The sequence below is a fragment of the Brassica napus genome, chromosome A6 (genome assembly GCF_020379485.1).
Source record: "Brassica napus cultivar Da-Ae chromosome A6, Da-Ae, whole genome shotgun sequence".
Classification (NCBI taxonomy): Eukaryota; Viridiplantae; Streptophyta; class Magnoliopsida; order Brassicales; family Brassicaceae; genus Brassica; species Brassica napus.
Genome location: NC_063439.1, coordinates 11,376,123 through 11,403,941, shown reverse-complemented (window position 1 = coordinate 11,403,941; position 27,819 = coordinate 11,376,123). Strand labels below are relative to the sequence as shown.

The 27,819-nt window shown below is 33.7% G+C and overlaps 2 protein-coding genes, 1 long non-coding RNA gene and 5 other non-coding genes across 8 annotated transcripts; 6 read left to right on the top strand and 2 right to left on the bottom strand.

Moving 5' to 3' along the window:
• Positions 1-799: 799 nt before the first annotated feature.
• LOC106370272 (protein PSY2-like) lies at positions 800-2,849 on the top strand. The gene is made up of 2 exons (XM_013810314.3): positions 800-2,485; positions 2,610-2,849. Exons 1-2 carry the CDS (start codon positions 2,401-2,403, stop codon positions 2,735-2,737), a joined length of 213 nt encoding a protein of 70 aa, XP_013665768.2. The 5' UTR covers positions 800-2,400; the 3' UTR covers positions 2,738-2,849.
• Positions 2,850-3,719: 870 nt separating this feature from the next.
• LOC106371358 (asparagine synthetase [glutamine-hydrolyzing]) lies at positions 3,720-7,043 on the bottom strand. Its single transcript, XM_013811420.3, has 10 exons — positions 6,867-7,043; positions 6,270-6,408; positions 6,073-6,168; positions 5,659-5,994; positions 5,373-5,534; positions 4,953-5,255; positions 4,734-4,868; positions 4,483-4,650; positions 4,292-4,399; positions 3,720-4,190 (listed from the first exon to the last, which is right to left on the bottom strand). The coding sequence occupies exons 1-10, from the start codon at positions 6,944-6,946 to the stop codon at positions 3,960-3,962; spliced, it is 1,758 nt and encodes a 585-aa protein (XP_013666874.2). The 5' UTR covers positions 6,947-7,043; the 3' UTR covers positions 3,720-3,959.
• A 10,691-nt stretch (positions 7,044-17,734) lies between these two features.
• LOC125576034 lies at positions 17,735-17,820 on the top strand. Its single transcript, XR_007314568.1, has one exon. It is a non-coding gene; the product is annotated as a small nucleolar RNA SNORD25 (small nucleolar RNA).
• Positions 17,821-17,834: 14 nt separating this feature from the next.
• On the top strand, positions 17,835-17,986 carry LOC125576019. The gene has a single exon (XR_007314555.1). It is a non-coding gene; the product is annotated as a small nucleolar RNA snoR136 (small nucleolar RNA).
• A 41-nt stretch (positions 17,987-18,027) lies between these two features.
• Positions 18,028-18,101, top strand: LOC125576004. Its single transcript, XR_007314541.1, has one exon. It is a non-coding gene; the product is annotated as a small nucleolar RNA snoR64a (small nucleolar RNA).
• A 51-nt stretch (positions 18,102-18,152) lies between these two features.
• Positions 18,153-18,229, top strand: LOC125576005. Its single transcript, XR_007314542.1, has one exon. It is a non-coding gene; the product is annotated as a small nucleolar RNA snoR20a (small nucleolar RNA).
• A 71-nt stretch (positions 18,230-18,300) lies between these two features.
• Positions 18,301-18,392, top strand: LOC125575988. Its single transcript, XR_007314528.1, has one exon. It is a non-coding gene; the product is annotated as a small nucleolar RNA R38 (small nucleolar RNA).
• A 7,200-nt stretch (positions 18,393-25,592) lies between these two features.
• LOC125610321 lies at positions 25,593-27,816 on the bottom strand. Its single transcript, XR_007340401.1, has 5 exons — positions 27,518-27,816; positions 27,093-27,330; positions 26,525-26,971; positions 26,110-26,428; positions 25,593-26,044 (listed from the first exon to the last, which is right to left on the bottom strand). It is a non-coding gene; the product is annotated as an uncharacterized LOC125610321 (long non-coding RNA).
• Between the last annotated feature and the right edge of the window lie 3 nt (positions 27,817-27,819).

The window sequence follows — 27,819 nt, the reverse complement described above, 5'->3', positions numbered from 1 at the left end:
CTTTGAAAACTCGAGAAAATAAAGTGTTTGGCTTCTCTATCAGAAGTCATAACTGACCGAGCATCTTTGTGTTGAAATCAGTGATGTCTTTAAACCCCAAACCTCCTTCGTCTTTATTTACACATACTTTGTCCCATGATTTCCAGTGCATACCTCTTGTACTTCCTCTTGGACTCCGCCAGAATTGTACTACCGCACTCGTCAGCTTTTTTGCGGTTGCCTTAGGTAAATGATAGGAAGAAATCACATGATTTGGTAATGTCGTAACTACTGATTTAATGATCACTTCCTTTTCTCTTTTTGTGAAAAGTTTAAAAGTCCAGCCGTTGAACCTATTATTTAGCCGATCATGGACAAAGGTAAAAACTTGTATCTTGGAGCCCCCGAGATTTTTTGGTAAACCTAAGTAAGATCCCATTCCTCGTAAATTTTGTATGCCCAAAATATCCCTTAACTCATGTCTGGCAGATTCTTCAACCTTGTGTCCCAATTGGATCAAAGACTTATCAAAATTTATGAGTTGACCTGATACTATCTTCTATTTCTTTAAAATCCTGAGAATGGTTTGATACTCTTGTTTTTGAGTTTTATAAAAGAAGAGGCTATCGTCCGTGAAGAGAAAATGAGATATCGATAAATATGCTCTGGCTACCTTCATTCCCATTAGTTGTTGCCCTCTTTCCACCTTTTTTTATATTTGCAATTAAAGCCTCAGTACACAGATAAATAAATAAGGAGATAAAGGATCCCTTGACGTAAAACTCTATGTGGAACAATGATGCCACGTGGTTGACCATTTAGTAAAATCCGATATTGAACATATGATATACACTCCATCATTAGTTTAATCCAATGAAGATCAAAACCCATCTTCTATAGTAAAGCCTTGATAAAATCCCATTCCACCCTATCATACGCTTTATTCATGTCTGTTTTAATTGCCATATACTTTCCTTGACATGCTTTATTGGTTTGCAATCCATGGAATATTTCCTGAGCTATAAGAATATTATCAAAAATCAACCTTCCTGCCACAAATGCTGGTTGAGTTTCCGATATGAGGGAGGGGAGGCATGTTTTCAATCGCTGACACAAAACCTTCGAAATAATTTTATACCCCCACATTACATAGACTAATTGGACTCAGTTTTATCATCCTTGTAGACCTCTCCGTCTTTGGAATCATACACATGTTAGTAATATTTAACCTTGAATCCGTTTCTTCTGAAACCAAAAAGTTATTCACCATTTCAACCTCCGCATCTACCCCAAGTTTAGACTTGAAATGATGGCTAGTCGGCAGTTCTTTTTTCATATTAGCTTCGACAAAAACTTTCGCTTCCTCAAAGCTATTACATTGGAGCATATTTGGGTATAAGCGTTTTGGTTTTCCTACAGCACTAGCTATGAAACCAAGGCCTTTCCAAGAGAATATCCTGTGGGGGACATTCTTCATGATGATCCACATTGAAATTGTTTTTATATCTTCGACCTCTTCTTCCTCCTCCTCAGGGGACCACTTTGAAAGAATTAATGGGATGTTTGCAATGTTCCACATGCCCCTTTTCAAAACCCTTTTCCTTGTACCCTCGTCTTTGATTCTGAATTTCACAGTGTGATCATTGACGACGTAGACATCAATTTTGATAGATTTATCTCCCAAAGGCAAGATCTTATTGACTATGAAGTGGATTCTTGCTACATGTGGTGCCTTGTCCAGAAATCGATCTTCAAGAAGGTCATCCCAAAGAGGTACAGATTCTGATATCACATCATCCGGAACTTCAACAACTTTTTGTCCTTCACTTACTCATGTTGCTAGAACAAGAGCGATGGTCCATTCTCCACGACTTTAACCCATGACGTGTTCAACTGCTTCACAGTTTTACCTTGCTCGTTTCCGAGCCCGACTCCACGGCGACTTGAGTCTCTGGCGCCTACATCGGCGTGGGGCCTGATTGCTTGCGGTGAACTCTTCAAAACCCTAATCTTCTCACAAATCACCCTATGCTGACGTGTCCGCTTATTTTTATAAAAACAGAAACCTATTTTTCTGATCTGTTTGTATTATTTTAAAAGTTTTCTGGAAAAAAGAAAGAGAGAACACAAACAATGAATAAAATGCAAGGCGCAACTTCGCGAGGCCGATATGATAAGCCTAACCAGGTGTCATTATTTCCTTGGTCATCTTGTGGCCATTAATATCCCATCTCCCAAACTAACACTGTTCTTTAACGCACATACACCCACACAAAATGGCAGGCTTTAATGTTTAGTCTCTAGTTCACGTGAAAAACAGGTTGCATTTGGATACACACGGCAGATTCAATTTTGGTATCATCATGTCACATCTATAAGTATATACGACGCATATGTCTATACCTCCCAAACCAAACAGAGATGAGTTTTGGAGTTCGTCTTCTTTTGTTTCTCATACTAACCCTTCCACTTGTTACATCCTCTGGCCGCAACACTCCTGTTTCAGGTTTTACTTCTTTTTAATTAATTTGTCTTCTTCTTCTTCTTTATGTTTTAATTCGTTAAATTATACCAAAGTTCTGATTTTGGTTTTGGGTTTGACCAAGGTTGAATTGTTTTTTTTTTGTTAGGAATTGGGAAGACAGGGGTAGCAAAAAGATTATTGATGGTGAGCATCGAGGATTATGGTGATCCATCTGCAAACACCAGACACGATCCCAGCGTTCCAACCAATGCAAAGGCTGACACAACACCTTAAAAAAGTCGTTTTTACTTGTGTACTCTATGTTTTTTTTGGGGGGTAAAATTGTGTACTCTATGTTGAATATATATGTAATAATATCTGCTTTGAGCGAGTTGAATTACTGTCATCTGAGTAGAAAACATGCAAAATCTTGTGAAAACCATGTAAGATATGTATCAATCCAACACTTTGGGGACAATAAGGCACGGTTTTGGTGTCAACATAAAACAGGACATTCTGGCACATAAGCTTTTGAAAAAACCGTATTTTGTGTATATTCAATTCAGCTTAGGGCTTCAGAATCTTCTACCCAGAGACTATTGACTGTCTGTCACGTTTAATTCAGGAAAATCCGCCTCTAGCATCTTTCTTGTCTTGTCGATATTCGGATTTATCCTTTTGGAAATCTTTCATTATCCTCTTTTTCTTCCAATATCCTCTCCAAGCAAGGTAAACCGTTACTGAAATTTGGCCGCTTTATGTTCTAAGTCGTAAGTGGGCTGTGTTGTGTTTAAGGCCATTTTTGGACTGTTTTACTATTTACACGTTTTACGGTTTTTCTCGAAAAAAAATCTTCAGCTTACTAGAAGTTGCGGTTTTTGGTCATTATGGTCTATGAAATGATATAAACATTTTTTGTGTTCAAGTTAAAGTATTTCTTGTTTTCTTCGTAAAATTTCAACGTCAACTTCGAATTACGACAAAACGGAAAACGTTTCAGACAAAATTCAAAAGAGAACATATTAAACAGAGGAATCAGAGATGACAATGAAGAATAAGTGAGGAGGAAGAATGATACGCATGCTGGCGATGAGGAATGGACGATGAGGAGATGGAGAGAGGTCATGGCGATGAGGAGTGGCTTTGGGCGACGTGGAGAGCCAAGGGGCGATACAGCTAAGAATACAAAATCTGTTTGCGAGAAAATCCAAAAAGATTAGGAGGTTTCACACATTGAAGGAAACAAAAAGCTAGAAACACACATTTCATGAATAAGTTTTTGTGAAAACAAGCACAGTCACATTATTCATATCATATTACAATACATATAATTATAATAAGATTGATGTACATCGATTTTGTAGAAACAGTACATTCGAATCTTTACTAATAGTACAAGAAAATTAATTTATACATTCATATTTCCCTAAGAACAGGAAACCAATTTTATTTTGAAACCATACAACTTAAACCGATTAGGACAACTTTAAAGAACTCCCCTATATATCCTTCAAACTCATGTCTGAATCACAACTTCTTGTCCCATCATCATTGGGATGTCGTCGATTGCCTTATGTGGCGGCAAGGGCAATGCCATTTTGCTGCCGTCGTAGGCCGAGAGGTGAACTCCAATCGCAGCTCTTCCAGATGGATCCATATTGTTGGACCAGCTTGCATCCCACTCCACCGCTTTTGCGGTCGAGCAAGCCACGGTCGCACCTCCGGGAACAGTTAGCCTTGCCGAGTTCTGCACAATAAAACCATCTCAAAAGTTGTAAATTTGCTAAACCAAAAAAAAAAAAAAAAGAGTTTCCATTACATCATCTGAATATTAAATAAGAGTTTTACCTGTGGGAAGAACCTCTCAAAGATCATTCTGTAATAGTAAGCTTCTTTGGTGAGTGGGGTGTTGTGAGGGAAGATAAAAGCAGCGTTCGACATCATCTTGTCATTAACCTAAAAACAAAACATATAAAAAAATCAGATCTAGACCAAAATTTAGCTAAACAGAAGAGATATGAGAATCTTTTGTGGAATACATTTTCAGCAGCGTGGGCTTTTAGGCCATCGATCCAGCTGTAGCCAACACCATCACTAAACTGCTCTTTCTGTCTGTAGAGAATGTGTTTTGGCAAATAAGGACGTTCTTCATCATCAAAGGCTCTCCTTAGAACCCACTTCTCGATCCTCCCTTCCTCTGGTTTGATCTAATAAATCCCATAATAGAAAAGTTTGTTTAAGCGAGTGTACGTTAGCTTGTGAAAGAAGGTATTTGAGTTTTCGTAGTTACCATCTTGGATTCAGGGTCGAGAGACATAGCGGTGTTGATAAACTCCTTGTCCAGAAAAGGAACACGCGCCTCTAGACCAAAAGCAGAGGTAGCTTTGTTGGCTCTTAAACAATCGTATTTGTGAAGAGCCTTGATCTGCAAGGCATTGCATACATAGAGTTAAAAGATCTTTCCTCTTTGGGTAATGTTTTATTTGTGATTACACTAAATAGATGATACCTTGCGACAAGTTTCTTGGTGAAACTCTTGCTTGTTAGGTGCCTTGTGGAAGTAAAGATACCCTCCAAAGATCTCATCAGAACCTTCACCGGAAAGAACCATCTTAACACCTAGAGACTTGATTTTCCTGGACATCAAGAACATGGGTGTGCTAGCTCTAATTGTCGTCACATCATATGTCTCGACATGGTAGATCACATCCTCAATCGCATCAATCCCGTCTTGCACCGTGAAATGGAACTCATGGTGCACCGTCCCCAAATACTCCGCCACTTCTTTCCCCGCCTTCAAGTCCGGCGAGCCCTAAAGGAAAAGGAAAGAAAAAAAAAAGGATATTAATTTTAATATATAAAAAAAAACATTGCATCTCATGAAAACTATGTTTTATAAACAGAGTAACTCTGTTCTAGTATATCTTACCTCAAGACCGACACAAAAGGAATGGAGCTGAGGACCCCATCGCTTAGCGGCCTTAGTACCGGCCAAGTGACGGGCAGTGATGGATGCAACAAGAGAAGAATCAAGACCACCAGATAGCAAAACTCCAAATGGAACATCAGTCATCAACCGCTTTATCACAGCCTAAAGAAAAAGAAAAAGAAAAACATGTTAATTTCTCACACCACATACAAACAAAAAGAGATCTTTGATTGGTTTCATAGATAAGTTTTCTTAAGTTTTTACAAAAAAAAAAAAGTTTTCTTACGTCTTCAAAGGCGCTTCTAATTGCGAGAGGCTCATAAGGCGTAGAAGGAACAGATTCATTGAACCAAGGAGGATTGTACCATTGCTTAAACCCTCCTCCTGATTTGCTTGAATACAAATGACCTGGAGGAAAGGCTTCGAAATGCTCACAATCTTCGTGTAAGCCTTTCATCTCGGAAGAGACCCACAGAGATCCATCTAATCCCCAACCAATGTAGAGCGAAGTGACACCAACCGCGTCACGAGCCACCATGAATGAGTTATCTCTTGTGTCCAGCAACACAAAGGAGAAGATTCCATCCAACATGTCCACAAAATTCTCACCATGCTCCTCGTACTATATCACCAACAAACACATCAAACTCGATCAGATCAAGAAATAACAAGTTACTTGGCAAAATGAAATCACACATACCAGGTGAGCAATGACGTCACAATCACTACCGGTGTGGAACTTGTGATTCTTCAAACCCTTTCTCAGCTCCTCATGGTTATAAATCTCTCCGTTCACCTTCCAACAAAACCAACAATAGAAAATTTTAAACTTCAAAAATATCAAAAGATTCATAATGACTCCATGGATGTAACATGCACGTAGTTCTTGAAGCGTACCGTGACAACAATGGACTTGTCCTCGTTAAAGAGAGGTTGATCACCGGAAGCAGGATCGATGATTGCAAGACGTTGATGGGCCAAGTAATTGAACCCGTTCTGATATATTCCGCTCCAGTCAGGTCCTCTGTGCCTCAATCTATAGCCAAAATATTATTTAAAAGAAAAATTATTGTAAGATTTAAATATTTTCAAAAACTTAGATATTCCTCCGAAATATTCAACAATCAAATAAACAAAGGAAGTTTAGTTTTCTTTTTATTTTTTCTGAGAGATTTCAAATAGAATTCTCAAAAGGGAGAGACGTTTGATTTGCTCAAGCATCATTTCTGTCGCGTTCAACAAAAAGGCTACGAAAATGAACATACTAATAATAGTACAAAATGGTATTAGATCACATCAATCTTCATCATAATAACTCAAACAAACATAACTTTCTTGGTTTGTGTCTTTTGATGTCTAACATCAAACAAATCATAATGTGATTGCCGGTTATAAGTTTTTTTAGCGTGACAAACCAATTGTTTCTTTTTCCTATTTTAAAGAATCGAAAACAAAGAAAGAAATATAAGAAAAGCAGAGGAAAGCTTTTAATGCCTGCGAGAAAGCTCAAGAACGCGAACTCTCTTGGCCTGAGAATCGTCGGAGCATCCTAAAACGGCAAGAATTCCACACATTTTTCTTATTTAATCGCAAAGTAATATTCTTGGTATTGCTTTGTTTGATGTCTTGTTCTCTGCGACCGATGGCTCTATTTATAAAGTCCAAGCGGCGACGTGATGTCGCGTTTCGTGTGAAGAGGCCAATTTTATTTTTTACCCCCGAACCGGATAAGAACCGGGTAGCTGTTGCCACGTGTTGTATTTCCCCAACTACTGATTGGATATTTGATATTTCTTTACTTTCGCCGGTTTATTCTAATTTTAATGGTGAGGCAGCACCGGTTTAGGTTTATCCGGCTGAGTCAGCACTGGATAGATACTTGATCTGACGTTGGAAAATATTTTAAATGACTCTGACGATTGTTTTAGAGTCATACACGTGGTATCTGGAGAATGGTTGATCGTAGATAAGCATTTTGCTATCCTAAAACAGTATATAAATTCAGATTGAAATGTTTTAAAATAGATTTCACAAATCTAATTTCTATCATTTTCTTCGGCCTATCATTTTTTTTATTATTGGATGACACGAAGGGACTTTCTTTTACTACTCTAATTCCAAAATATTTGAAATTTTGGAAAATAATAGCACACGCAAAAAATAGTGAAAAATATACCTGAGAAATCTATATTAATAAAAAAAGAAATATATATTAGTAAAGTTATATCGTGTTTGTTTTTCAGTACGAAAATGTAGTCTCCGGCTTGGACAAGAAGGTTACGAATGATGCCATAGAGAACTGTAGAAGAGTTGGCAAAAGCTAGAGTCAGCTGAAGATTCTCAACATCTATAATGCCCAGTTTGTCTATAATTATTTTTAAAACGAGATTTACGCTAGATCCAAAATCACAAAATACTTCTTTAAATTCAACTCATGCGATGGAATATGGAAGACAAATTTTTTCGGGTCATCAATCTTAGGCAATAATCTTTTTCTTGATACACGTCAGAGTTTGGATAGATATATGTATAAGAGAATTAAATATGACCTGTAATTATTTTTGTAATTTATAATGAAAACATATTTTTCTGTGTACAATAAGAAAAAAAATCATATTTAAGAAAAGTGAATTACTCCATCTGTTTTAGAAAGAAATGTATTTTAAAATTTTTACACTTATTAAAAAATTATATTAAATTTTAGTTATCAATACATTATTTTTCGTAGTTAACTATTCTCTACAACTTTTAACCAATATAATTTTAATAAACATAATTATATATTATGAATTTTATAATTTATAATTAATTTATGCATTGAAACTGTGAAAAGATATTTTTTTGAAACAAATTTTTTTTTAAAATATGACTCTTTTAGAAACGGAGAAAATAATAGTTTGCATTCATAGTTTTCACATCTATACATATAATTGTTTGCGAGATTGGACATATGTTTTGGAGTTGGTCGCTATTGAAAACCGAAATTGAGAGACTGGATGGTAATGATATTCCTCAAAATGAACAAAAGAGAAGTATTCTCAAAATGAATAAAAGAGAAGTATTCGAGTATATCCATAAGTAATAGTATAATACAACAATCTATTTTTTTATATAACTGATTACATGTGTAGACATCGCACATGTCTCCCACGTTGTTAGTTGTTACAATGTGCAAGGTTGGGAAGGTGAATCTCTTTAGAACCTCGGAAGGTGGATAGACGCTAAATCAGAAATATCACAAAACTGCCCATTATTTTATCTAAGTATACAATAAGATTATTGTAAGGTTATCTTTACGTGGCAAACAAAAACTGACTGGATTAAAAAAATCTTTTTCAATATTTATAATATATTTACAGCATTTATTTTTAATCAGATTTTAAGTAATTTAACGAACTTCGTATAAAAACTATAGCTTCTATCGTTTTACTTTGATATACTAGGTAACTTTTCCGTGTTCATGCACGTGATATAAATATTTACTAGATTTTTCACCCGCACAGATGTGCGGGTAGATTTTCATTTTATAAATATATAACAGATACCATCGCAAAACTTTAAAAGATATTTACATTTTAGTATTATATATTGTGTAAATCTATAATGTTATTGGTTATGTTTCTTATTCAATATTATTAGTGTATAATGATTTGTTTTATATATTTTACTTTATTATTAATTGTTATTATATATTAATATATTTTCGAGTTTGGTAAAATAAATTCATAGTATGAAATAAAAAAATTGAGAATCTCATTCATTTTTTCTAATTTTTACAGACTGAATACAATACATTTTAAAATTTTATTTAGTTATACTATAAAATTGATATTTTCTTAGCATAATTTATATTTCTATGTTATTTATTTTAGTATATTGTGGGATTTTATAAGTAAATACATTATAACAATACTATATTATTAATTATGAAATCAGTCGCTGCATTAATTTAAAAATATTTTAAAATTTTATTAAGATTTTGTTAGGTTTTTTAACATATTTTGTTATAAGTAAAAATAAAATTTAAATATACAGTTAAAATTTATTTATTAATATCTATATAATTTATAAGATTTTTTAGAAATGTTATATATTAAAGAGATTAACTTAAATAGTCAAATAGATGTAATTGATGAAATAGACCTAGTATGATTTTTTGTGGTATTTATTTTAATAAAGAAGATATAGAATATAATTATAAAATTTGAAAAATAGCATACACTTTTATTTTATTTTGTTTCATAATAAAATTTTATTTAAATTAATGTATAATAGTATATATTATTAATTACTAAATTAATCAATGGTATTACTTTTAATAAAATATTTTAAATTTTTAGAAAGATTTTGTTAGATTTTTTCTCAACATTTTGTTATAACTAAAAATAAAATTTAAATTTACAGTTAAAATTGATTTATTATTAATATCTTTATATACTGAATATATTAATATAAATAATTAAATAAATGTAATTAATGAAATGAACCTAAATAAAGCTAGTATAACTTTTTATGGTAGATAAAAGTGGTACTTCTCTTTTAATAGAGAAGATAAAGTAAATATATTATAATAAATTATTAATTTGTTGTTTTTAATTTTTAATTATTATGTTATTTATATTGTAAACAAAATGCATTGCTTATTTTAAATAAAATTATATTATTTTAGTTAGTCAATTAGACGTATAATTTTGGATATATAATATTTTAACTGTTTGGTTATTATTTGGATATATTAGATGACATTTACTTTTTTGATTCAACTAAAATATTTTTGTTACACAAATTAAAATTTTGATTAATTTTGTTATTTCATGTAGTTTGATTCTTGTCAGATTTGTAAATATATTTTAGTAAAAATACTTAATTTTAATAGTTGGTTAATATATTTATAATATTATTTGAGAATTTCATATTTATTTAGAAATATGTTGAGTCAATCCATAATATATATGTACAAAATATTTTATAAATAAAATATATAATTTTTTTATTTAATGTTTGACTTTGTACAAAATTTTTGGATTGGCCTAGTTACTCATTTTGTGGGTATATTGTGTTACATATATTCCATCAAATTCAACTATAACTATTTTTAATCTTATTCAACCAAATTGTATTAATTGTATTCATTGTATTAGTTTGGTTTTTCATATTAGATGTGTAAATATATTTTTTATTTCTTAGTAAGTTTGTATATGTTAATTTGCAAAAATAAAATTTTAAAAATAAAGTGATAATAGGTACAAAATTGCATAAAAACATAACCGATAAATTTTAAAAGGGAAGATTAATTATTTACTTTAATATCAAATTTATTTTTCTGATCTTTCCTTTTTATGACATCACATTAGGTATAAAATAAACCTATTCCTTTGGAAGATTGTGCAAGTAGTGTTTCAACCAGAAATTTCACATGTTTCTTCATTGTTCTCATGTTTCAACCAACAATGTTCTCGATGATGATGATGATATGTGAAGCTACTCCCTTCAAGTATTGTCTAAACCTACAAAGTAGAGGCCTACCAAATAATAATTCATGTCGACATTGTGGAAGATCAAAATCAGCAATTTCACATGTTTCTTCATTGCCCTCTCTCGATGATGATGATATGTGAAGCTACTCCCTTCAAGTAGTGTTTCAACCAACAATGTTCTCCACCTTGAAGCGGCTCTTAGTTTTGGTTTTACACTCACTGGACTACTTTTAACTAGTGTTATCTTTTCATTGATATTCTATGGATTTGTTGATAAATTTGACCATAACGGCGATAAATAAATTACTGTTTGAAAACATAAGCTTCTCATTTGACAAAATCCTAACAGCATTTGAAATGCCTGGGAATGGTGGGATGCACAACCATTGAAGCCGACCTCTAATGTAAACCAGAAACCCCGCCCCTTGATCCATGTGATAGATGATGATATTCTCTGTTTTAAGCATCGTAGAGAGCATCTGACAATGTTGCAGGTTGTGGATAGATTTTTTTAGGGTCATAAGAGATTTCAGGAACAAAAGGATCATGTCTCGTTAACTTTGTTGCATCCCCTCTTGCGGCAAAAGCTTTAACAGACTATGCAGCTTATCGCATGCTTTAGAGCTGGATGTGTCAAAAATTTGTATATTATCAGATTGTTGGATGTTTGTTTAAATAATCAACTCCTTGTGCCACATCTACTGGAGATTTACGAAATTATCCGGGACATCAAAATCCTATTTTCTCGCTTCGTTTTGTCTTTTATTTTTATTCCAAGAAATTTAAAGATTGTTGTTGATGCCATTGCAAATAGTGGGTCTGATTGGTAATGGCTGTAGCTTTAAAATTTTTGCTGTAGAAAAAAATCTGTAGACTTTTTGTTGTGGCTTTAGATTTTATTGCTGTAGAATTTTATGGAAAGCACTAAACAATGGGGGTGATTGGTAGTTGCTGTAGGTGCTGTCCACAGCCCTATTTATTTCCACAGCACCAAATTCAGAGCAATCAAGCTTTAAATTTTTTTTTTAAAACCACAGCTCTTAAAATATCCTACAGTTGTACAAGTGCTCTGCAGAGCCAAATATCCAAAGCAATTTTTTAGTGCTTCAATAAAATTCTACAGCAATAAAATCTAAAGCCACAGCAAAAAGTCTACAGATTTTTTTCTACAGCAAAATATTTAAAGCTACAGCCATTACCAATCGGACCCAATTGCTTTGGATATTTGGCTCTGCAGAGCACTTGTACAGCTGTAGATTAATTCAAGAGCTGTGGTTTAAAAAAAAAAAATTAAAGCTCGATTGCTCTGAATTTGGTGTTGTAGAAATAAATAAGGATGTGGACAGCACCTACAGCAACTACCAATCACCTCCAGTGTCACATGTTCTACAAATTCACACATGGCCTAATTTATTGGATTTTTGGGAGCTTACTTTAATGTAATTGGTGTTAAGAAAAAAATATAATAAAGTTAAATTTTTTATGGTGTTTTAAAAAAAGAAGTAACGATTTGAAAGGTGGTTATTATTACTGTTTTATAGGACCTTGTTTTATTATTACTACTGTTGTATGGGACCCTTGTTCTATTGTTATTTTGATTTTGTATGACGCTAAAATAATTATAAGTACACCCATGATGCATGTATAAGCACGTTTTGCTATCAAATAAACAAAGACGGCAGGGAAGAACCTTTCACAAAAAGAGAACGAAAAAATAGACGGGAAAGGGGACTTATTTGGTTAGTTGAAGATGACTTCTTTAAGAAAGAGTAAAGATAAAAACAATGACAACACCTACTAAAATAAAATTATTTATTCATATGATTTTATAATCATTGTATCTTATTATAGAAAAAAAAATTTAAACCTTCATCATAAAAGTTTATATGAAACTTTAACAGTTTTAGTAATTTATATTCGTTTTGAAAAATTCAAAATACAACATATACAAGAAATCCCTTATCAAAAAAAAAAACATATACAAGAAATCTAAATTTTTATATAATTAATGTAGTTATGTAATTTATTTTAATAATAAATAATTAAACAAAATTGATAGAAAGTATATAGATTGTTAGAAAATCTTTATGAAATAAATCATTAATTATCGTATATTTCTTAATCATGTTAGTTAATTCTGTAGGTTTTATTTGAGGAAAGAATATATAATAATTTTAATTTGATAAATGAATGGTCCATAGTGGACATACTATATAATATAACATTCACTAGCAATTTAATTTTATATTAATAAAATTATCAATTGATTCTCAAACCATCACGTAAGCAAAATTAACATTCTAGTTACGTCACAACTCAGTATTGCACTTTTTTAGTAAAGACAAACTACATGTTATAAATTTTTAAATGTTTCTCTATTAATATATCGGAGATTATTTAAGGGGAAATTTGAAAAAGTATAATTCGAAAACAAATTTCACATTCCAAAAAAAATTTATTATATATTTTAGTTTTTTTTTTAATTTTTTATTTTTTTTCTCATTTTATTTATTTATTTATTTATTTTATTTAAATAATAATTTATTATATATATAAATGACAAGGGCATAAGAGTCGTTTGCCACTTAATGAAGAAGGTATTTTTGAAAATGTCTCATTAGTGGTGGTAAAAATGAAAAGTGGTACCATGAAAGTGGTAAACATGTAATTTTTCCAAACGAGAATTATGTTTGAAACTATTTTTTAAAATTTTTTATATATTTTTTAAGTATTTATATATTTATTAGAATCATAAATTTCACATTCCAAAAACCCTACCCCACCCCTCAACTCTAAACCATAAGTCTAGATTAGTTAACCCTAAGGGTATAATTGTATTTAACCTTCATTAAAAATGAAGGTAAAAGTGGTTAGTGTAAACATAAAAAGTGGTACTATGAATGTGGTATTTGTGCCAGTATTTAAATATTTTTAAATTATTTTATCAAAGTTTAATTTTGAGATTATGAGAAATTTATACTATAGGGACAACTATGGTTGGCTTTATATTATAGGGAAAAAGAGTATGTTTTTTATTTTGTTTTGACAAATTTCCTTTTAGCTTATACAAAACTGTAAACTTTTTAAAAAAATTGTGATTGGTCTAATAAGTGCAGGTTTTGTCAATAATGCATCAATCTAGCAGCATAGCATTCTTCCTTGGATCTTGTCTATCAATGGCTCATAATCATGGCTGGTAAGGGATTATGTGATCAACGACATATCCATGTACCATATAAGTAAAGCACCTACTCCAATACACAATGCCGATGTTGTATCTAAAAGAGGGGACATATTTCTTCCAGAAGCATAAAGTGAGGATTTAGCAACATTGATACATAATCCTGACAGACTTGCGAACCGGTTCATAACCCCAATGACTCCCAGGAGCGAGTCTGAAGTGCTATTTGTGAAAACCAGAATGTCGTAGGCAACACTTTGATGAGTGAGTTTAACCCCATGTTGTCGGCATATTCAGTACAATTAATTTTTGGAGCTCTACATTCATCTTGCATGCTAAGTATCTTAACACTTTAGAGAGTATGTATAATGCTTTTTATGGTATGGATCACCTAAACAAACTCACAAGGCAAATGTGCGCTGGGAAAATCTCTGTTATCAGAAAGATGAGGGTGGACTAGGGATTCAGAAGCTTCAGGACTCAGGTAAAGCTTTCGCTATGAAGCTCATATGGCGGATATTCACTCAACATCCCTCTCTTTGGGTTAGCTGGGTAACTCATTATCTACTCAGGTACAACTCTTTTTGGAATGTTAGAGATGATTCAAAAGAATCCTGGATATGGAGAAAACTTCTCAAATTAAAGGATATGGCATATTACTTTCTCAGAATTGACACTAGAGATGGTAAGAACTGCCACTTTTGGTTTGATAATTGGATGGAGAAGGGCTGATTGATTGATATCTCGGGAGCTACTCTTACTACTTATCTAGGTGTATTAAGACATGCCCGAGTCAGTGATGCAGTGAACTCGAAAGGATGGAGCATTAGAGGTCAGAGAAATCAATGGTTTCACCAGCTTCATCGTAGCATCATGGCGATTGACCCTACTAAACCTAAGAACGGTACAAATATAGTGTTGTGGAAGCATGGGGATGAGGATTATCAACCTACATTCTCAGCCTCAAGAACTTGGGATCAGCTTCGAGTAAAAGGGTCAAAGTTCTATGGAGTAAAGTTGTCTGGTTCTCACAAGGAGTCCCTCGTTTTTCCTTCATCACTTGGTTAGCCATTAAAATACAGGGGACACAATGAGGTAATGGGGTATGGTGCATGGATGTGAGCTTTGTGGAAAAAGAGATGAGACAAGAGACCATCTCTTCTTCGCTTGACCATATTCATACATAGTTTGGAAACGGCTTGCACGTCGGCTAGTTCGAAATTGAATCAATCCAGATTGGCAATGGACAATCAATCGACTGCAGCGTATGTGAGAGAAGGGAAGGGATATCATTCTAGCAAAGTTTCTGCTTCAGAGTACAATCTATTGTGTGTGGAGAGAAAGAAATGCTAGGCGCCATCATCAAACATAGACAGCTACTGGTCAAATGCGACGATTGATTGACAAGGCTGTGAGGAATAGGATGGTCTCACTTTAGTATAAACCGGAACACAAATATGGAGGACTACTAAGGAGATGGTTTCAGGTCACCATCTAGCTCAGATCATTATTTTTACTATCTATACCATAAGATTAGAGAGTTCATATTCTATAGATTGAGTTTTGTACATAACATTATTTTTGATAAATCAATAAATTTGATATTTTTAAGAAAATTTTTTTTATATCTCTTTTTGATTTGAATTTTGCTTACTATATTTTATAGAATATGACAAGTTCTCGTAGTTTCATGATATGTTTGCATTGATGGTAATTTATATTTATTAAGTTATGAAAACATCTATTCATCTGTTTGTTTACTAGTTATTTTTACTAAGGGTCTGACTGGTGACCAAGAGAATGAAGAGGAACACTATGTTCCTTAATATTCCTTGATTTTTTTACCATTTATGTGGAATAGATTTTTCTTTTCATTCCTCTTCATTCCTTTGTTCGTAGATAATTATAGAACAAATCTATTCTTCACTAATTTTGATAAGGAACCATCATTCCTAAAAAAATTTATTCCTATTCATTTTTTTCTTATCCGTTCCTATTGTTCCTATGATTGTTATCAGTCACACCCTAATTGTTCAATTTTTTCTTACGATTTGTTTCTTTGTAGTCAACATTTTTTTGAGTTCAATTTTTTTAAATAGAATTTTGTTCAATTTTTTTTCCATTTATTTTGTTCATTAAGTGGTCATTTAAAAAACGTAATATATCAATTTTTAGCAACTTTTATCCAATAATTACACGTTTTTTTTCGGACTCTGCAGCAGACGAGATGGTACGTTCTTTAAACACATCACGTTTGGATGTATATCATGACTAGACAATGAGTAGTACTACTTGCTCCTCACTTTCATTCAATAGAGACATTTACAGGGAAACTTCATGTTTGAATTTTCATCACCATTAAAATCTTTTATCCTTATTATAAACTTAGTAATTGACAGGAAGACAATGAATTGACATGTTCTTGTCGTGCTAAAAAAGGTTTAGTCCTGGACCAAAAATTCAATAAGCAAACAGTCGACAGTATTGCGTAGGCTTCGGCGTTCGGGCCAGGGTCAGGTTTGAACCGGCTTTTTTCGGTTCCGGATTTTCGGGTCCTAAACATTTAGATCCAGTAAGAAACTTGTAAATTTTCGGTTTGGATTCGAGTCGGTTTTTCTTGGGTCGGTTTGGATCTATAATTAAAATACTTACAAAATAACAGTAATTTTTGGGTCCATATTGGGCCAGATCGGATTCGTGTATTTAGGATCTGAAAAAAGACATGATATACCCAAACTCCATCAAATTTAGTCGATATTTGTCATATATATCTAAAATTTTACAAAATAATTTAGATTAAACTATTAATAAATAAAATAAAACATTTTTTAAACTCTAAATTTTATACTTTAAAACTTCATATTACTTAAAAATATTACACAATAATAACAAATATTGTTAACAAAAATTATTTCAACTAATCATAAAATAATATATATAATAGAACACAAAAAAATCGTAGTTTGTATATACATGTTTTTAAGTCTGGTACAAATCGGTTTTTATCGGGTCGAGTATATTCGGGTTGGTTCTTTTCGAGACTGGCTCTATTCGGATCCATTCTTTTCAGTTCCGGTTCTTTCGGATAAAAAAAATTTAGACCCAAAAAATACTTGTAAATTTTTGGTTCGGTTTCGGATATTTTTAAATTGGTTCCTGTTAAGGTTTTCGGGTGGAGGTTAAAATGCGCAGGCCCAGAACTATTGCGCTTCATAGAGACAAAGTCCATGAATAATAGGCCGTTCTACTAAAGAGAATCCTAATCCTACAATTACAGCCCAAGGTTACTTTCGTCATTTATACACTGCTACACTGAAAACCCTAATCCTATTCCTTAGGGCTTCAAGCACCTTTAAGGAGACTGCACCACTATATAAAAATTACACACGCTGACAATCTCAACACACAGTTCTTCAGCCTAATAACTAGTATTTCTATTGTAATCGTCTTGTTTGTTTAGGTTTTACTTTTGGCTTCATCAGATAGTCGATGGGATTTGTCCGTTCCCGTATGATTCGTTCCCTTGAAGCAATATCAATCGTGCTGCTCTCGTTATTTCATATTCCTCCCTAATCCATTCACAGCATCATACTGTTAATTCAGTTTAATGCCGGTTCGGGATCGTAACTTGAGCGACTACATATCTTGTTTTAAGTTGTGTCTTAATCTATGCTGCTTTGTTTTGTAATAGTTGTTTGTGGGGGAAGAACAGTGATGAGTCAATTTACAGACCTGTAATGATAGCGGTAATGATCGCATTCATTATGAACATCTAAGGGACTGAGTTCTTCAATTTTTATAGTTGTGGCTTTAACATCTTAACTAGAATCATGCTTTGAATGATTAACATGTGAAGTATTGTTGTGTATGTTTTAGCCTACAGTGAACCTAGTTCCCCTCGCTATCCTGTTCATCAACTTAAATGATGTTACTTAGGACGTCGGGGAACAATATGTTATAAATTTTGATTTTTAATAATTGCTTAATCAAATGAGGAACACTTTGCCAAGTTGTTGAATTCTCAGAAAAAATCTGAGTATTATGATTCACTTGTATAGGAAGATCTGATGATTTTTGTTGTTTACTCGTTTGTTTTGTTTTTAAGTCTGATTAATTTGCAAAGCCGGTGATGATTAGATTGAATGGTTACTGAAATTTCAGTGTTGAAAAGTATCTAATTGACTAGGACGGTCTGAGGCTTCCACTGTGTGTTTTAAAATCTTTTACTTGTTTGCTAATTTTTTATGTAAAAATAGTTGTTGTAGAATGTGAATGTGGATGATGAGAAAAAAATCAAAATACAGTTATCCCTGGCTTAGGCTTTCAAAGCCGTTGCTGAGTCTTTTGTAACCTGACACATCACAAACAACATTTTTTTCTGGTTTTGGTTCTATACTATTTGTTAAACAAAGTTGCTCAATGTTCAAAATATAATTTGTATAATAAATTTTGTAGCCTGTTTACATAGCTATGACCTTTCAAAATACTGAGAACATTAGAGATGACTTGCAATGTAATATCAATATTTGATACTTAAAAGATCATTTTATTTTCTTTTAATTTATGTGCGCTCGCGGATTTTAATACGTTATAGCATTTGTATAATTTTCTAAATTTTCTCGTTTCATTATATAATGAAAATATTTTCCATTTATTTAGGAAATCGTTTTTGTCCAATCAAAATAACAAGGTGCCTCTTTTGGTGAAAAAGTACTTGTTCATTACTTATCTGTCAATCATGAATCAGTAGGTTAGCTTAAGAATTTACTTTAGGGGTTTAAGTTTTTTTGTTGGCGTAGGAGCGAGGCTTGTTTATTCTCTTGCATTAGTTTGGTCGACTGGTGTAACTTTTTGGTTGGCGTAGGAGCGAGCTTTAGTACCAGTAGTCTTGAGTACAACCATGAGACTGTTTTCAATGCACCTAGAAGTGATTAGGCTTGTGTCTTCACTTCCTGTGGTTCAAGTAGTGGTGTAAGAACCGGCTTTTCAGTATAGTGGGAAGAGTGTTGCGTTCAATGGTTCAAAACTACAACAAAGTTTTAGATTGGTATTGATCCAAGTAGTGTTTGTAGATGTTACTACTTTTTTTTGGTAGTTGTGGTTGAAACACTAGTGTAGCGTAAACTCACGTGTACCTTTCATTAGTTAATAAAGACTTGATGTTGAGTTTAAAAAATTGAAAATTTTACATTATAAGTCACTTTATAACTTTTTTATTTCACTTAATGTCACTTCTTTCTACTAGAGCACTTTTTTCCAAACAGTATTTGAGTCATATTTTTCAGTTTACTTCTAATCATAACATTGACTAACTGAACCTTGAAAGAGATTGAGGAAACTCTTTCCTCTGTTTAGCTCTCTGCAGTAGGTTTTTGGAATTTTTGGTTGGATGGATATCAGGTTTGGGTGTTTGGGTTTGTAAGGTCTTAGTTTTAACGAAGAAAATGTTATAGGTTTCAGTTGGTTTGTGCGGTGTTTAAAGGTCTGTCTTTTATGTAAATCTTTTGAAACTCTTCCTGTTTATGAATATAATCTAACAGATGACAAAAAAAAAAAACCTTGAAAGAGGTGGGCCTCTTAAAATTAATCTCCAACTGATTTTAATTTTTTTCAGTTTTCTATTAATTTCAAAGAGATGAATTTGTGTACATAAACATGGAATAAAATGTCATTTTTGTGTACATTTAAAAATTCGTTTTTAAATTATTTTTTTCTTCCATGTGGGAAAACTTTCTATCCATGTGTACAACTAAACTCGTATACAAAAAAATCAAAATCAGTTTGAGGCATTTGTACACTTTTCCTGTGGATAAGTTTTTCTTTTAAATCCATGTGCACAATTGATATTTGTACAAATGCCTCAAACTGAATTGTGCACATGGATTTACAAATACCTCAAATTGATCTTTGTACAAATGTACAAATTTATCTTTGTATAAATTGATCTGTATTGTTTATTCATCTGTTAATCTTTATCTTCTCACATATGTCACAACAAATTGGTATCAGAGCTTCATGTTGAATCTGGTGAGAAGATGTCTAGGATGAATATGAAGTTCGACAAGTATACTAGAAAAAACAGTTTCAGTCTCTGGCAAATCAAGAGGAAGACGTTGCTGGCAACAAGGTTTTTGGGCACCATTGTCAGGGAAGAAAGTTGAACCTGCTATTGCTGAGATGGAGGTTACTGAAGTGAAGGCGTATTCAACAATTTTGTTGTGTTTGGCAGATGAGATCATCATCGAAGTTTCCGGTGTTGATGTTGCAGCTGATTTGTGGTCGAAGTTAGAGAGTCTATACATGACGAAGTTTCTGACTAAGAAGCTACTTCTGAAACGTCTTTTCGCTCTGAGGATGTAGGAAGATACACAACTTCAAGATCAACTTGACAGTCTAAATTCCATTATGTTGAATCTGAAGAATATTGACGTTAAGGTGGAGGATGAGGATGAGGATGAGGATGCAGCACTGATTTTGTTGGTGTCACTGCCTAAATCCTATGAAAACTTTGTTCAGTCATTCATAGGGGGTAAGGATACAATGAGTTTGGAGGAAGTCAGGTCAGCACTTCATAGCAGGGAGTTGCATCACAAGGCATCAAATTCTGGTACATATGACCAAGCATATGGGTTATTTGTAGGTGGTGGAAAGAACTATGGGAAAGACAGGAGGTCGAAAGACAAAAGGTCATTTTCAAGGGGTCCTAAACCAACTAATATTTGCAATTACTGTAATAAAAAAAGACATTGGAAATCATATTGTCCTAAGAAGAAGAAGCAAGCTGATTTCGCTGATGTAGCAGAGAATGAAGCTAAGTCTGATGACGATATTGCTCTAGTTGCTCACGGAAAAACACATTCTAAAAATGTATGGGTTCTAGACACGGGAGCGTCTTATCATATGTGTCCAAGGATGGAATGGTTCTCAGAGTATGAGAATGTGATTGATGGCAAGATCAAGATGGCGAATGACTTTTCTTGCGATATTGCAGGAATCGGTTCTATTAAGCTTAGGACACATGATGGTAGAGTGCACGTTGACTGGAGTTAGACATGTTCCATCTATGTATAAGAACTTGATCTCAGTTAGTTTTTTGGATAGCAGAGGTTTCAAGTATTCAGGTGGAGATGGAGTTCTGAGTGTCTAGAGGGGTTCATATGTGGTTCTGAAAAGGCTTCATTCATGATGCTTTGTATTTGCTGGAAGATTCTACAGTTTCAGTAAATGGTCTGGAATTCTGTTCATCAGAGTTCAGTCAGTTTTGTAAGGATGCAAGAGCTACTAAGCAGCTTACAGTCAAGGATACACCACAGAAAAATGGTGTAGCAGAGAGAATGAACCATATATTGCTGGAGAGAGTGAGGTGCATGCTTTCAAATGCTAGTTTGGAGAATAGGTTTTGGGCTGAATCGGAGGATGTTGACAAGCAGGTGGAGCTGTAGGAAGTGCAGTCAGACTATCCAGGATCGTCCGAGCGATCAATCTACGTCAGACACAGGATTGGGCGATGGCCGAGATCTCCGATCGATGTCCGACAACAAAAGATCGATCAATCCTCAGGAAGAGAGCGAACAATCGACGTCTGATGAGGAGCCTGAATCTTCTTATTCTGGAAATCAATGTATTGGGTCTGAAAAATGCAGTATTGCTAAAGACAGACCAAGGAGAGTTGATGTTAGGCCACCATAGAGATATCGGTTTGAAGATATGGTGGGTCATGCACTACAGGCTGCAGAGGAAGTGGATGTTATATGAAAGTGGGTCTTCAAGTTTATGGAGCATCATCGGCAGAAGAAGTTAAGTATAAAGCTCAGGTTGTTGCAAGAGAGTTCAGTCAGAGAGAGAGAGTAGACTCCGATGAGATATTCTCATCGGTGGTCAGACATACTTCCATCAGAGTGTTGCTAGTGCTGGTAGCATGTCAGGATTTGGAGCTTGAGAAATTTCATGTGAAGACAATGTGTCTAAATGGAGAGCTAGAGAAGGAGATATACATGACTCAGTCGAATGGTTGTCGAGTTCCTGAAAAAGAAGACTATGTATGTAAGGTTCAGAAGTCACTTTGTGGATTTAAGCAGTCTCCTTGGTAGTGGTACAAGAGGTTGGATAGATATATGGTCAGTTTGGGCTACGACAAGAGTCCTTATGACTGTTGTATTTACATGAGAAAGGTGGAGAATGTTTTGTATATCTACATGGTGTTGTATGTCAATGACAAGCTGATAGCTGAAGAGAATATGTGTGACATAGAGAAGATGGAGCTTTTGGGTTCTGAAGTTAAGATGAAGGATTTGGGTGCAGCAATGAAGATTCTAAGGATGGAGATCTTCGGAGATAGGGAGAAGAAGTTGTTCTTGTCAAAGAAGACCTACATTAATAAGGTGATGACAAGGTTCGTGATGTCTTCAGATGAACCTATCAATTTTCTGTGCACTGCGAATGTTCATCTCACCATTTATATGGTTTAGCCCATTGGAGTTGGTCCTGATGGGCGTTTGGCCCTGAGGGGCATCTGGCTCTAAGAGAGCATCTGGCTCTAAGAGAGCATCTGGCTCTGAAGAGCATCTGCTCCGACAGGACATCAGACATCTGAGTTCGACGGAACATCTGCGCAAAATGAGAGTCTGGTACATCTGTATTCTGAGCACGAAGAAGTGCATTCTGATACATCTGATTATGGAAGATTCAAGTCAAGGTGGATATTTGTTGAATAATGCCTTGAATCTGTTGGGTCTTAGTCTTTTGAGGCCCATTAGTGCTAGGGTTTTCTGAGACACAACTATATATATCTTGTGCGTCCTATAAACCTAGTTAGCAGCCATAGAGAACCTAGATCTGATCTTCTTATAGACAGATCTCTGTAATTTTTCCATCAATAAAATCTCTCTTTGTCTGTGGACGTAGTCGTTTGGGGTGAACCACGTTAAATCTATGAGTCTTTCTTTATTGTTTATCCATCTATTAGTTTCTATCCTCTCACATATGTCAGAATACATCTCAAAGCCAATGACCAACGAATGGATTAGTCTATGTAACATATATATTAGTTAAGATTATTACTAACTTTCAGTGTGTGATTTATCTCTAATTAGTGTTTAGACCCGCACTCCATACGGGCAAAAAAGTTCTTTCTAACTCTGTCTTTGTCTTTGAACACTAGAAAAACTCAACTTTTATATAAAATTAACATATAAGTTTAACATGTATCAAATTTACTTCTATGGATCAAAAATTACTAACACCACAAAGATCATCTTCCAAATTTCTAGGTGTCGAGAGATGATAAAGAATATTAATTATGCATAGCCATTAATTATGTATAATATATCTGAGAACTATAACAATTTACAGCAACAATAATTTAAAATACCTTTGTTTATTGTATTGCAACAATAATTTTAAAAACTCAATAACATCGAAACTTTCCACGGTTAATCGAAAGAAAAATAATAAAATATTTAGTACTAGGGGTTGGCCCGCCCTACGGGCGGGTAAAATTACACTAAAACTATTTATATTAAAATATTTAATTTTATAAAATTTACTTTGTACTGAAAAAAATAAATGTAATCTATTTTTATTCTAAAAATATATTGTAAACTTTATTAAATTTTAATGGTTTGAGTTGAAAAGATCATTAACGTTTTCTTTGTTAGAGAACACAAAATTATTAAATTAAAAAATTAAGAAAAAAATTAAGAAAAAAATAAAGATTTAAATTTTTTTTATTTGATTTCTATTTCAATTTTATATAGTTAAAGAAAATCTAAGGTAAAGTAAACTAATATTTTATTTCTAAGATTATCAGATTTTAATATTATTACAATAACTAATTTTTCACGATAATAAATTAAGAGTATTTGTACTCCCTACACACAACTTCCTCTCTATTTGCACTCCATACACTATTTCCCCTCAATTTTTTTCCCCCTAACACTACCATTTTCCCTCAATTCAATGGTATCCCACTCTTTTCAGTGTATTGAGCTAATTTGCTCATAAATTAATACACACACCCTAAATCAATTGAAAATCAAATATAATGTGATAAAATTATAAAAAGTTAAATCTTAAAACAATATATAAATAGTTTCAATAATGCCATAAATAATAAATAGTATATATTATGTAACAACAAATGATGTTTTATTCCGCGCGAGGTTTTATATCTTTGGTTACATCTAGTTCCTAAATATATTTACATATTGGTTTGCTTAATTTGTTTAATTTCTCATGTGCGTTTGTTTTACAGCATAACTGTTGTGTTTTTAGATTTCCGATGATTTGGGATAGCAGCTTAAACCTATTTGGTGACTCATGTTTGGCTCTATTTGTTGTTATATTTTGTTTATGAACTATATTGGCAACATGTTATTACATTAATGTTATGGAGGGAGTGTGTCTTGATAGGCTGATGTTGGGTTTGGAGGGGAGGGGTAGTTTCATCTGTAAGTTATATTCGTTCAGTTGTTTGTCTAAGTAAATATTTGTAATGAGTGTATTGTTGCGTGCTCTGTGTACTCTTGTAAGTTACTAAGAGTAGTTGACTTTTAGTTAAGAAAACATGTAGTGCAGAATAAATTGCCACCTATAATGGAGCTTCGTTTCTTACATGCTTGAAGCTGAGCCCATAGAGCTTCATACACGCCAAGTATGTGAACACGTTCTCATACATATGATATTAATATCTTACCTTTCTCGTCCTCCTATATTGTGCCTTTCAACAATGCATTGTGGTATGTGTTGTTGTTAGCATGAGCCAATGGTATAGTCTTCAAGGCTGGAGGTAAGCCCGTGATTAAAGCACGATGGGATTAATGTTGTTTCGTGCAGTCCTTCAGGTGTAGCGTTAGATGTAGCGTTGGATGTGATAGTTTCTCATAGCTCGCGGCGATCGTTTCACGCTGAGTGTTTTTGGAGCTTTGAGTGAGTGATCGGTTCTTCGAGGAAGGGTTTCTAGTCATCTTGTGAGAGAGATGGTGCTATTGCAGTGAAGGATACGAAAGTATGTTATGAAAAAACACATAAACTGGTTAATAAAATGGGAGTTAAGGCATTCTTTTTTTTTTTTTTGAAAACTGGGAGTTAAGGAATTCATATATTTGTTGGAAGCCTTTTGGGATTGCTTTTTTTTATTTAACTGCTTGTAATATTTCTCTAATTGTTGGGCGTGCCCCATTTGTCAGCTTTGGTACTATAAGAAAACTCAGCAGATGAAATGATAGTCTCATGTGGAAATAGTGGTAGCCTACTATGTAACTTGAATCTCCGTACTGGCCATATAATGGATTAAAGACTGTTGTATCAATATTTATGATGCGTTTTTGGGTTTCTATTTGACGTGGGGAGGCACAATTTGGTAAACACCCATATTGTGGGGCAGCATGTACGCTACTGATACAGCATTGCTGCAATATTAGTTGCACTCTTACTACTAAAAATATCACAGACACATAACAAACAATAATGCAACTAATTAATCAATGTTTTTGCTGGTAGTTCCCAGTCTGTGCTAGATATTCCTAAAGTTTATTATTCAACTACATAAAAGCAGATTATGTGTAGAGGATTTAAAGGAACTTTTATTTATGAACATATAACGAATACCTTTCCCTTGTAACAACTACAACTAAAAGTTAAAACACAACCAGCAGCTGGTTTAATTTCAGGAAACAGTAGACAAAGTCAAAGTGGAAACATTTAAAAACAGAAATGCGAAAGAGTAGAGGTTGTCCATTCTGACCTTTGGCTCTCCTAAGCCTGTGAAGTTAAGTCACGTGTGGCTTCTTCCCTTCAACCTTCTCCTCCATTAGTGGTTCATTCTTAATTTCTTATCTGTTGATTTATCGAGACAGAACAGTTGGAAGAGCAGGGCCGACAGCACTTTCTTAAAGCATTCCAGCGTTATCACCATCAGGTATTTTCTCAGGCGATGCACTGTTAAACCTATCAGTAGGATTGGTTTTAACCGCTCCAGCTCCAAGCATGTCATCACCAGGCTGGTTATCCCTTCCCTGCAAAATAATTAATAAGACAAGAAGGCTAGTTGAGATCAGTTTATGTCGATAGTTGTACTTACATGACCTCCAAAGTCTGGAAGTGGTGGTCGGTAGTGGCTAAGTTGTTAAAAACACATACGTTATAAAGGATGTTGCTGTGTCTAAAAAGTTAACTAACAATCGTTAATCATACAAGTAAAGGAACCATATATAAAGGAGGTTGGCAAATCTATCCAAAACACTGACACCGACGTTTGGCCTCTGCAATTTCCTTGCGCCAATCAACGTTCAACTCATACAAAAGAACTTGAGGATTCGCCATGGTTTTCGACGCTCTGGAATATAGTATGATATGGAAGAAGATGTTCAAAGTTTCATTCTCTCAATGTGCGTAAATACCTTCAGTGCCCACAAAAGAATAAAAGTTACAAAAGAAACAAAAACGTGGTGGGTCTATCAAACATTGAAAGAAATACAAAAGCTTTTATTGCTTACAACTATATTTGGATGTGAGTGATTCTTGAGAAGCTTAACTTTCTTTTCCAGCTTCTGAATATGATGAACAAAAGTAGGAAAGTCATGAATAAATCAAATCATTGTAGAGAAAAAATAACTAAGATAATATGATGAAAGAGAAGTCGGAGGACAATATCAACAAAGAAACATGTATGTTTATTAGCAACTAAAATCCAGTCAATAAAAACAACAATAATAACGCTAGAGTAAACACCCAAAAAAATTATAGAATACGTGAGTAATTAAACAAATTAAGGTGATGAGATGTAGAACGAATGAGCTTGGAGAGCCCACAGATCACCGAAAAACTCATCATAAGAATCAAACTTCAGGGAGAGAGGGGAATTTTAAAACAAATTGCAGAGTAAAATTACAGTATTCAAAATCAGACAGTTTTCAAATTAACCTGTTTGACGACGAGAAACTCTCCAGAATCGAGATTAATAGCAATTGAACAGGCAAGAGAGATTGTTAGCCTAATATAAGTTGATTTGGAGTCCCCGTAATGAAAGCAGATCAAGTATCAAATTCAAAAGAGAAGTTGTACCTTTTGCTGGAGCTATTACTCAAAGTGAGATCCTTTCCACACATAAAAAATAATAAACCACAGAGAACTCAATTAATTAGGAAGTAATCAGCATGAGTGTAACAAAGGAAAAAAACACAAAACAAAACAAAGAGTGAAGCTTGGGCGGTAATCAATAAATATCATCGTTTGTTTCATATTTGTTTTGGGGTCATCAAACTCATCCTCATCGTAGACATAGAATCATATAAGGTCGCTCCTGAAAGCCAAAATCCACAAAGAACAAACAATCAGAAAATTAAAAAAACTGATATGTAAGAGAAATCATCTTATAGCTAACATATATATTTTTGTCTATCAAGCTAGCCGACAACAGCTAACATATATAGACTCGACAATCTAAAGACATGGGTCTTTATATACTTCATTAGCTTCTTGTCGTCTACCTTCAATCTCTTGAGTCTCATGATCACACAACAAAACAGAAACCCTGGAAAGTGTTTCGACGGAATGAAGTGTAGAGCGGTGGGTATTAGATTTAGAAAGGAAACCTGATATATTGCTCGATTGCTGGTTAGGGCCTGAAGAAAATCAAAGCGAAAGGGGAGTTTGGAAAGAGGTGACAGGAAAGGCTGAGCCATCGACAAGGATATGAAGCGAGATGATAGACTACAGTTTTGATTAGAGAAAACGAAGCGTAGGAGAAAACGCATCTCAATACTGAATGACCTGTTTGTTGCCAAAGGTT

Excerpts from the sequence above, each read along its gene's own strand:
- LOC106370272 (XM_013810314.3), top strand. The coding sequence starts at position 2,401 with ATGAGTTTTGGAGTTCGTCTTCTTTTGTTTCTCATACTAACCCTTCCA. Across the intron at positions 2,486-2,609 it reads CCGCAACACTCCTGTTTCAG|GAATTGGGAAGACAGGGGTA; the intron begins GTTTTACTTCTT and ends TTTTTTTGTTAG.
- LOC106371358 (XM_013811420.3), bottom strand. The coding sequence starts at position 6,946 with ATGTGTGGAATTCTTGCCGTTTTAGGATGCTCCGACGATTCTCAGGCC. Across the intron at positions 4,651-4,733 it reads TCGACCCTGAATCCAAGATG|ATCAAACCAGAGGAAGGGAG; the intron begins GTAACTACGAAA and ends GGGATTTATTAG. Across the intron at positions 4,400-4,482 it reads AAGCCCACGCTGCTGAAAAT|GTTAATGACAAGATGATGTC; the intron begins GTATTCCACAAA and ends TTTTGTTTTTAG.